The 11,715-nt window shown below is 37.0% G+C and overlaps 1 protein-coding gene across 1 annotated transcript; it reads left to right on the top strand.

Moving 5' to 3' along the window:
• The first annotated feature begins 634 nt into the window (after window positions 1-634).
• Window positions 635-10,295, top strand: tmem183a (transmembrane protein 183A). The gene is made up of 8 exons (XM_083887652.1): window positions 635-811; window positions 2,421-2,510; window positions 2,603-2,773; window positions 3,777-3,936; window positions 4,294-4,474; window positions 4,809-4,889; window positions 5,008-5,163; window positions 7,512-10,295. The coding sequence occupies exons 1-8, from the start codon at window positions 748-750 to the stop codon at window positions 7,695-7,697; spliced, it is 1,089 nt and encodes a 362-aa protein (XP_083743778.1). The 5' UTR covers window positions 635-747; the 3' UTR covers window positions 7,698-10,295.
• Window positions 10,296-11,715: the final 1,420 nt, after the last annotated feature.

Genomic DNA, 11,715 nt, shown 5'->3' with positions numbered 1-11,715 from the left:
TGTAAAAAAATTTGATGTCTCAAAAAATTGACTTGCAAAAATTCACTCGCAAAAAATTCACTTGCAAAAACATCAGTTAATATCCGGGTCACCAGAGAGAAGCAATCGATCCCTGTCTCAATTCATCCAAGTATAATTTAAGTATCTCGAAGCAGAGCCAAGTGGTCTGCTTTCTAAATATGGAATTTTTGCAAGTGAATATTTTTAGACTGAATTTTTTGCAACTGAATTTTTTGAGACATCGAATTTTTTGCAACTGAATTTTTTGAGACATCGAATTTTTTGCAACTGAATTTTTTGAGACATCAATTTTTTTTACACTGAATTTATTTCAAAGTTGAAAAAAAATCAATGGCAAAAAAAAACAGTGCTTGAAATTTGATTGTTCTTAAAATTCGAAGTCTAATTTCGATGCAAAAAAATTCAGTGTTAGAAATTCGAATTCAAACTCAGATGGCACAGATTTACTTCCATACCCCCAGGTCATTTGAGTTTGAGACCCCTGATATAGGGTAATGGTTAGATTGTGCCTGCGGAGGGCAGCATTGGGCCATTTTGCGTACAGCCTGTCAGAAAACCCTATTAGAAGAAGAAGACGAACGTTACGTCATTCCATGATGGCTGAAGATCCCGGCGGAACATTTTTCAATTTCTCTCTCATTCTTCTTTCTTTCTGTCTGCCTCAGTTCGCCATAGAGACATGGCAGGACTCACACCCCTAAGCGTTCGCAGATCACTGGTGTCGACATGCCCAAGAAAGGGAACCGAAAACGGCTGAAGTTTAAGGCTGGGGACGTTTGTTCGGAATCAGGTGTGTTACGATTACATTAGCCACCAAGCTAGCTAGCTAGCACGCTCACTGTTAGCAGCGACAACAGTTTCCAAACTCATTTTACTGCGTTTTATGTGCGTCATTTGACTCTAATGTAATACTGATCAGCGTAATCGTACGACGGTGTTTGTTGTGTTGTGCGCGAGAAAGTCTTGCTGTACTGCTTTAGAATAGAGTCACAGAACATATATCTTTATTACTCAGGTGAAACTTCTACATGTAAGCGCAGTTGCCAGATCTCGCGAGAGCAACCGGGACTATGATAACAAACCCAGAACAGGCGACTATAGCTGATTATATCTGTGCAATTTGTTTTGCATTCATCATTGTTCACACGAGGGCTTGACATTTTGGTCAGGTACGGATTCATGGAACAGTCAGTATCGATATTTGTTGTGATACATATCGTGTTAATATTGATGATAAAACATCCACCATTAAACAGATACATGTTTCACGCATCTGAGGGAAAACATCCAAAGCAATAACATGCGTGTTATAGCCCAAGGATCTTGTCACTATACAGTAGAGTGAGTCATCTGTTGAATATTTTATCAAATAATCTAGATTAAGGGTGTCTGTTTGGCCCAGAACATGTTGAAAAATGTTTATAGGTTTTTCCAAACCCTTGAAAATTATGTTCTCAAATGTCTTTTTTTTTTTTCACAAACAAAAACAAAACACACTCCCAAAAGCACTCAAACACTCTATTTAACAATTATAAAATAAAATGGTTAACAATTAAACGAGTACTTGATTAATAATTGATTCAATTAAAAAAAGTAGTTACAGCCCTAAACCTTTGTTGCAGTTGAATATATTAATATCCTTACATAAACTGTACATATGTATGGAGAGTGAGTGGGAGGGAAAGATGTCGATATCTTGTCATTGAATAAGCCCTAAAAGATAGATTTAGAAAAGCAACAATTAGTCTTTTGAAAATGCATAAATATGCAAAACAATTATATTACTAGTCATACAAGTTAGTCAATTATAAGAGCAGGGAGACGAATAACATGCTTAAAATCACACACATTCGACAGACGATCATAAATTAGATTTTTTTTTGAAGAAAACTCAAACAGATACAAGTTAAAGTCAATGATAATTAAATTATTAAATAACATTACATACCCAGTAATAGTAGTAAAACACCCAATTTGTCCAAAGGCTGACTAAAGCACAGTAATACAGATCAGAGTTATTTAAAAGTACAGACACTACAGACTTCTTAGACCTGACATTACTGTATGTTGGTAAACTGAACCCACAGTCAAATGAAGGCATGATGAAACCCCCAGTGAAATATACCGTGACTTTACCATATCAAGGTGAAATGTTGTGGTTTCTAACATAATAAAGCTGTGACAGGTCAGTCTCAATCATGCCTGCGAGCACAGCACAATCTTGTTATACTCTTGTGGGGCTTGTGTCAGGAAGGGCTTCCAGCGTAAAATCTCTGCCTAATTGCGGACAGAAGAAAAAACATGAAGAATTGCTTAATACTCTGCAACCTTTGTCAGCCCTTGTTGATATACTGAAATGAATGGTTTATTGATTATGAAATGTGATGTTTTATTTCTAGTCACTGTTGCTGATTATGCCGATGCCGACCCAGCCATTGTGAAGTCAGGGAGGCTGAAAAAGGCTGTTGCCAATGCAGTTGTCAAAGAAGGTAAACTTGTGATTCAGTTTCACTATATCTTGTCTGTAAAAGGAGACTGGGGTGTTTTAACCAGTGATTGTGTTTTGTTTTTTATTTTCTAGTGAAATTACTCTGTGGTCTGGAAGCATCCCAAGGTGTTGTAGAGGAAGTCCTCTCCTCTGTAGTGAATGTCGAAACAGAATCTTTGGACAGCAGTGATGACCTGGACCCTGAAGAAGATGGGGAAAATGAAAATAAAGTGGCCCACAAAAAGAAAAACAAAAGAAGAAAGGGTATGATTTGCAGAGTACATTAACAAATGCAAGACATGCTAACTAGGGCTGCACAATATATCGTAAATCTGTCAGCATCGCAATATCAATATGCGTTGTGATATACATATCACAGGCGACCACTTAAAAGCAATAAATGTTTCCCAAATAGAACTGAACTGGACTGAAATGGACACTCAAAACACTCAAAAAGGGTTTAAAAAATATATCCAAATAAAAGTAGCTTAATTACTGTGAGTCTGAGTTACTTTCCCCACCGTCTGCACACACTCACCCCATGTATTGAACTGAAAGAGGAAGAGAGGAAATGATCATCCACGACTACAACATTTTTACATTCAACATTAACATTTGAAAGTACATTAAAATACACTGACACATATACAATATTCTAAGGCTCATGGAATCATAAAATGCCAAATGTTGATGATGATTGAAGTGATTGAAGTCCAGTCCAAGCAAGTTTTGAAAGCAAAAATAAATAAATATATTACTCGGTAACGGCTTGATGTTGAAATGTAGAGAACTAATTAACTTAAATTTACGTGACTGACTTTTGAAAAATACTAATACAAAAGTACAAAATAGTGACTCAATTACAGTAACGCGAGTAGTTGTAATTGGTTACTTTGGCCACTGATTATTCTTCACACAGATACACCGGCAGTTTCATTGATCATCACTTACTTTTATCCTGTATTTTTAAATAGCCACTGGCTTCAGCGACAATAACATGTTATATAAACCTTTTGCACTTGGCAATAACAATAGCTAAAAATATCAAATAAATCTAGTTCTTTTTGTCAGTATATTAATAAATAACAAAACAAACGCTTTTATTTTTATTTCTTTTATTGCTTTTATTAATTAATCGCGAGTGATATTCATATGTCATAACAATATTCAAGCGTTATCGCATATCTCATGATTTCCTAATATTGTGCAGCACTAATATTAACTAATAGCTCCTGGTTATTGTGATGTTTGTATGCTGTCTTCACAGAGAGCAGTGAGAGCAGTGATGGTGAAGAGTATCCAGTAGATATTTGGTTAGTGCTCTCCTCCTATATAAGGCCAGAGGACGTGTGCAGGTTTGCATTAATCTGCCGAAATGCCTGGACAGTCACTTGCACCGCAGCATTTTGGACCAGGCTTTATAGAAGGTGAGGTGGTTACATCAATGTGAACTTCACTTTTATGCTCCGCGCTCGACGAGAGACGCGGAGCATATAGCGTTAGCACCGTTCCGTCCGTCCGTCCGGACTAAAATGAATACCTTCCTGTGCGCGTACGTCCTTCACATTTTGCAGGATTGTTTAGTGGGTGAATATCTCCAGGTGTTTATTTCGTTTTGCCAAAAAAAATATGTTGTTCTGCTTGCTGCGTAAAGCTACACCACGACTGCCCGGAAATGACAATGACAGACTTCTGCTTACATGTTTCTACTGAAAATAAGGTCTATAGTGAATGTGATGAGGCAAAAACTCTCATAATTAATATATTTTCTCTCTTCCAAAAAGACACTATAGTATTGATGTGGATCTGCCGTTTCGTCTCCAGCCGGACTCTGTTCACATGATGCACTCTCTACGGGCACGTGTCATTCGCTGCCTTTTTCATTTGTATGAACCGTTCAGCGTGCGTGTCTCTAAAATCCCCGCTCTGCCAGAATCGACACCCACAACCGTGCTCAACTCTAAGGTGAAATGTCATTGATGAAGATAGATAGATGAAGCTGAATTTGTGTTCTTATTCCATTTCCATTTACTTGTATTTTACATGTCATTGGGCCAAATTTCCTGTCTTTTTCCTGATTGTCCTCATGAGGTTTGCCCTGTTTTATGAGGTTTTAATTCTGCACAACAGTGGTAGTAGTTCATATAGTTGTTATGTGTGTATATAATTTTTTTTGTTTCATATGTTTCATGTGATTGACAAAATACACTTTTTTTCTCAAGTTACATGACAATGACAAATGACATGACATCTTTCTGTCAGTTTGTATTTATTTGTGTTTTCATTTTTCACGCTGCAGTGTTTACTCTTCTGGGTCCAAAGGCTGTCAGGGGCTCGTTCAGAGGCATTATGGGAGTTCAACTTCAAGTTTTTAAAGCAGGTAACTCCTAAAACTATTTATTTGTATACTACGGTCATAGCAATTTGCTAATAGCCCACTTTGACTTCTGCTGTCATATTTATCATGTGTATACTTTTCTTGTTTTGCTCGATCACAGCAGAGCCACACTAAAAATGGTTGTGCCCCGTCCTTGTGCTCGCCCAGACAATACAAAGACGTCCACACAAACCCAGACTCTGACTGCTATGTGCTCCAAGTCACCACACTCAACTTCATCTTCATCCCCGTGGTCATGGGCATGACACTGACCCTGGTTAGTGCCGCACATTCTACAGATAATTTTTCAAGATTCATTATCCAAAGCAATTGTGTAGTGCCTAAATGAGATCCAGGTGGTTAATTAACAGTCATCAACACTAAACATCACAAAAAAAAACATTTTATTAAAAGCACAGTGGCCTCATTTATAGTTTGGATTTATAAAAAAACTAACTTGACATTGGTTCCATCACAGAAACTAACACACACACACATTCTTGTACTTGCTGCATACTGAGGACTGGGTCGCTGACAAAGTGAGGACCAGCATTTCCACTTTATAAAATTAAAACAATTACAAATATCTACTTCATGAATGACATCTATAAAGAACTACCGGTTGCAGTACCATAAAATGTCGGCAGGTGGAGCCCCATAGCAACAAGGGCAGGAAAACTTTTATTTATTGATTTATTTTAAATTTTTGGTCCAAAATTTGACAAAACCGTCATACTATACTTTGTCGTCCAAAAGTTGGAAAAAATTTGACCCAACATTTTTGATCCAAAATATGACAAAAACGTCATACTATACTATGTCGTCCAAAATTGGAAAAAAAATTGACCCAAAAATGTACCCAAAATTTGTGGTCCAAATTTTGAAAAAAAAATGTGACCCAAATGTTTTGGTCCAAAATTTGACCCAATGTTTTTGGTCCAAAATCTGACCCAAATTTTTTGGTCCCAAATTTTGGGTCCAAAATTTTGGGTCCAAAATTTGACAAAACAGTCATACTATACTGTCGTCCAAAATTTTCCAAAAAAATGGACCCAACATTTTTGGTCCAAAATTTTACAAAAACATCATACTATACTATGTCGTCCAAAAAGTGAGTTGTTTTTTTTGACAAATTGAGGATAGCATGTTATAGCAACCTAAGGAAGTGATTTCAATGAAAACAAAGTGAGGACCGGCCTAAATGTCCTCACTCCGTAAAAATGACCTCACTTTGTTGGTTAAAAACCCTCACTGGTCATCAGTATGCCGCAAGTACAAGAACACACACACACACACACAAAATATATAAAAAATTAAAACAAATTATTGTGAAATAAATTGATTGCATTTTAAGTTTGATTTCATTTATTGGATAACATGCTGTTCTAATCAAATTTACTATTATGAAAGTCATTGTGCAAAATAGTCTGTCATCAACAGTTTAATTGCGACAAACCCGAGCTGTATGTCGTATATACACCAACTTGCCTACGCACACGTTTTATAAATGAGACCCCAGGTCATTTCAGACCACAATTGCAGGCAACGCAACAGAAATATCTGTTGCGTTATAACATAAAAAAAAGATTATAATAGATAATAGAGGCACAGTCTAATTGGTGATACATTTGCCTTTTATTGCTCTTAATAGGCTGCGGTTTTACTGGCACACAACATGCGAACACAGACATTTGCTAAATGTTTTGATCAGATCTGGTGCCAGAGTTTAATTTGTGGACGGGCATTTTTGTGAGGCAAAAAAATGTAACTGCTTTAATCAACTTATTTTACTGTAACAAGACGGAGCAGAGTTGAGTATATTAACCACATTCTTCAAATTTCCAGTTTCCTATTTTTAAATTTCATCGGAGGTGGGCCTGATTGGTTAATTCTTGGGAATCCTGTTTCTCGGTTTTAAACCCTAGCTCAAAGAGCAGTGACTTTCAAACTAAAACATCCACAATATCTTCACTTCTTGCAGTTTGAGCTATGCCGAGAAACGTTTCAGGCACCACTGATGTCTGTCAAATTCTGTGATCATGTGTATTTGGAATGAAGTAATGCGACTTAAAGCTGCTTTTGTATATTAGCGAGTTGTCAATGAGTTTTACTCATGCAACATGTGTATGTAATGCTCAAACATGTCTTATAAACCTGGCGTAATAGACTTTTTTAGGACAAACACAGGATTTACCAGTAACATAAATTAAGGTTCCACTTCAGTATTAACAGAGCTGTGTTATTATATAATTAATTATTATTGTTAGTTATTGTATTGTTAAGTGTAAGGGTAGATCACGCTTAATACTTAAATAACGCTAAATAACTAATATCCTCTACACCTGTAGAGGATATTATTTGTTTGTTTGTTTTGTTTGTGTTGTTTAAAAACAACAAAAAACTGCATCCATATTTTCTGGATGTGTTCCAGTAAAGTGAAGTAGAAATAATTATCCTCTATTGTTATAGCATTACTAAAACAACACATTTAATGGCTAAGATTTCTGCACAGTACTGTATATTTGACAGCCTCAGTTAAAATGATCTTCAGTTCTTGGTCACAGATGAACGATAAAAAAAATCTCAACTTTTATTATCTGGTCTATCTTTGCCTTTTATTTCTAGTTCACGATCAACGTGAGCACAGACATGCGGCACCATCGCGTTCGGCTGCTCTTCCAGGACTCTCCACTCCAGCGGGGGAAGAAGAAGGGGGATCATTGCGGGACACAGGTGGTGTTGGATCCCGTACACAGTGTGAGGCTCATGGACTGGTGGCATCCACAGTACCCCATTGTGTTTTCCACGTAGACCTTTCTCTGTCCCTGCTGCAGAAAACTTTCACTCCAAGAACCTGCTCTTGACTTCATCCCGCTCATCCCAACAAAGAAGAAGGCCAATGGAAGATTCTGCAAAACCTCTGATGTTCAGTGACTGAGGTTGCAAAATGTTCTAAATTGGAAACTTTCCCTAATGGAAATTTATGGGTATAAATTGGAAATGTTCTAAATTGCAGTTTGGGAACTTAAATGTACTTAGTAATTATATATAGTGTGTATGTAATATATGTGTATATTAGCATAAACTTGGCTAAAACAATCAGAATGGATGCAAAAACATTTGAATGTCAATGCTGTTCCTCAAACTCCATTTGTATATCACACAATTTCTTTAAATTACCCAAAATGTTAAGTTAATTTCAGGTAATTTTCATTATTTCCCATGGAAAGTTTCCAATTTGGTCAAATTCCCCAACTGAAGTCCCAATGAAAATTTACTTCGCAACCCAATCATTGACTGAAGCCTAGTTCACACCACATCATTTTCAGCCTGATAATCTTTTCCATTATACAGTTCTAACACTACTCGACTCTATAGGGTTTGGCGCGTTGTTTTCCATTACGCCGTAGTACCACCTTCACATGCAATGGTTTCTGTTTGGTAGAGTTCAAAAATTTGAGTGTGAACCCTCCTTCCACAATCAATGGTCACATGTGAACTTACAGCAACTGCAAACACTTCATCACAAGACAGCACATCATGAAGCGTGGGATGCATTGCAGTCCTGTGACTGAAAGCTGTGCAGTGTGAACTTGGCTTTAGTTTTTGCTCCTTCACATTTCAAATCTCATTACTTATGTCTAACATCCTTCTTTAATGTCTTACACCCGACATGGTTAGATGTTAAAAAAAAAAGAAAGGAAAGCTGACTTAGGAGTAAATATTTTCTTTTACAATACTACAGTAAACATCCAGCCATCGTCTACTGCTTTATCCTCACTTGTAAAATCTCACAGTTCACATCCTCTCTTCCCCTCTTCTGGCCATGTGCATTTCTTTTCTGGCGTAGACGAGCCCTGGAGCCACGTCTGTGCCAGTCGGCATCCGTTTGCTTCTGTCAGTCGTTTTCCTTAGACAATTGTTTTTCTCTGCTTCTTTTTTGGCCAGCTCTGCCATGATAAACATCTAAAATAACGCTATCACTGCCTCGATCTTCTAGCCTGGCTAGGATGTGTGTCGTGCCGTGAAGCAGTTTGTGTGCGACTCCGCGAGATCGGACTCCAGGTCGATGGCCCTGATCTCTCTGCCAACAGGCAGTAGGGTGAATGGAGACAGCCCCCATTTATCACAGTAGCTATGTTTACATGGACACAAGTAATCGGAATAACATGTCATGCAAACATGCCAATCTGAAACCTCTGATCTAGTACAGCCCATTCAGTGACAAATTTAATTCTGAACAAGAAGGCTTGTCATGACTTCCTGGTTTTGTGTCTGATCCACATAAATGCGATGCATTTTCGTTTAGTTTCTGCTGTATTTACATTCCCAAAGAAGAAGAATTAACAGACATAAAAGTCAAATGTGGAAGAGGGAGGGAAATGAGATGGATAGCAGATGATGAGGGGATGACACAGCCAGTGTTTGTCTACTATGGTGGGAGTGGAAGTAAAGCTTCTTCTTCAGCTTCTACATCTGGAGAATTGCGCATGTCAAAATGGTCCATTCCGACTGAACGCTTAGATCGTGTGCACACACCACCATTGCATCATTTACTTTTGTGTACATGTTAAAGATGGAATTGTAAATTCCAATCTGAGCTAATCTTCTTTTGAAATTTTGCACATAGCTAATGACTCCGAAGCTGTTCAATTTGGCAAAAAATCGGACATAATTCTGCATTAAATTGCATAACCATTCACTAACCTCATCACCACACTACCTGTCATTTCTCTCTGGTCTGAATACAAATCTGCTAATGTCCACACAGACACATTACCCTGACCTAAAGCAGGAAGGATTTAGCATGGTAAATTTTTTGCTTTTAAATAACTTGAGTTTTACATTGATTTGAAATTTGACAGTGTTGCACCAACATAATTTTATTTCTATTTTTAAATATGTACCCCCCCCCCCGCGCGCATGTATTTAATCCAAGGCAGCCTAACGACACCGCTCTACACTGAAGCAGCCAAAAAAAAGATGTAGTTGGTGTCACACATATTCATCTGCTGATTTGGGCTTTATTTTGTGTCTGTTCTCAGTCTAAAACATCTAGATTGACTGATTGTAGCCATGGCTCTTTCTACTGCCATCTATCTCTGGAACCTCAGGCTCACCTGACTGGCTCAGTGTTTAAAGTGTGTCCTGTGTCTATTGAATGTCAGTACAAGTGCTAAGGAGGTAAAGAGAGCTGCCATTGACATCATCTTCACATCAATTAAAGTAATTTAAACTCTGTTTTGCACATAAACGTATAATGTTGGATTAGACACTTGCAGTGTTCACCTCTAGAATAAAAAAAATTAAAAACAGATGTCAGCAGGACTTCATAGCAGAAATGTACATGCATTTGATTGTTTTAGTGCTCTGGTTTTATCATGTGAGACGTCATCCTCTGATAAACATAGTTACTACACTGAAGCAGAAAATAAAACTGCACATGTTAAATGCCTCTGGCTTCCTGTCATGACATAAAGATGCACACTGTGTTTGCTTCTCTCTTGTGGTCATTCTGGGTACTACCATCAATGAGTGCCCACTCATTACAACAGGGTACTACCAAGGTCACAAAAGTCTGGGAATTGTTGAATATCCTTGGGAATTGATGGGAATAAAATGGAAATGTTTTGCTTGAATATAATTGTAAATAATGTACTGTATATTGTAGTCTCTGGGTAAAACAACCAGATTTGATGTAAATACAGTTTAATATCAATGCTATTTTTCAATCACGGACAGAGCACATTACTTACTGCAATCTGCGTCATTTGCGTTTTGTAATTTTTGTAATTTATTTCCAAAATTCCCGAACTGAAGTTCTCATGAGAAGTTTCCACCCCTTTGTATCCCTATACAGTAGACTTTTTCCTGTCCACATTTCTACTTTATTTTATTTTTGTCTTGTAAATGAATCAAGGATGTAACTAGCAAAACATAGATATGTTTGTACACATGTACACATCCACACAATTTGAGATATGCAAATCAGTTTTTATACAGTACAGAACTGTCATTTTTTGGTAATGGTAAACATACATTTACCACTTAAAAATATAAATAAATGGCACATTGAGTACTGGTCATTCACTATCTTCATTAATATTACTTTCAAAATCACATTTCATTTCCAAAGTGCTGTATCAGCACAGCATAAAGCAAGGAGTCATTTGAGTTTGGGAGAAATAATCCGTATGTCGTCATGTGACCTTCTCAAGAGGAAAGGGGAAGAGGGAAAAGAAAACAAGAACCATAAAAAAGTCATGTAGTAATGGATGAGTCCAGAAGACCACAGACGTTAGGAGGAGAGCTGCCAGTAAACGCCTCTACTAACCCAATACTGAAAGTGTGAACGTATTGCAGGACATAATGTGCAAATATAGAATCAGAAAAAATCGTACAATAAAAAAGTAATAATGAGCGTAAAACGTCATTAAAAAAAATACAAAAAATAGAATTTCATTATCTAAAGTGGCTCTGACTGTAGGTCATCATATTAAAGTGCATTTGTAAAAGGTATTTGAAAGCTGTACTAAAGTACAAGCCAATACCATTTGAAGTACATTGTGAGTGTATTACTAAAACACGTACTGTACGTTCTCTCTATATAATTATAATTGATTGGCTTATTTAGATATTTGTGTTTTCCAGATAATCTTCTATTGCTCAGCTTCCAGACATTTTCTAAAATCAGTTTTCCCAGTTTCTTTGAACTGAATTACTGTTTTCACTTGTGTTCATCTGCAACATTTCTACTACTAATAGTAATCAATAATGATTTCCAGTACTAAATAACCAGTTTTAGTGCTAGCATGTCAAAGTTAGCATG

Source organism: Microchirus variegatus (genome assembly GCF_963457635.1).
Source record: "Microchirus variegatus genome assembly, chromosome: 4".
NCBI classification, from domain to species: Eukaryota; Metazoa; Chordata; class Actinopteri; order Pleuronectiformes; family Soleidae; genus Microchirus; species Microchirus variegatus.
This window is presented reverse-complemented; position numbering and strand designations above follow the sequence as displayed.

Coding starts and splice junctions, on each gene's coding strand:
- tmem183a (XM_083887652.1), top strand. CDS start 748: ATGCCCAAGAAAGGGAACCGAAAACGGCTGAAGTTTAAGGCTGGGGAC. Junction 812..2,420: donor GGACGTTTGTTCGGAATCAG/GTGTGTTACGAT, acceptor TTTTATTTCTAG/TCACTGTTGCTGATTATGCC. Junction 4,475..4,808: donor CAACCGTGCTCAACTCTAAG/GTGAAATGTCAT, acceptor TTCACGCTGCAG/TGTTTACTCTTCTGGGTCCA.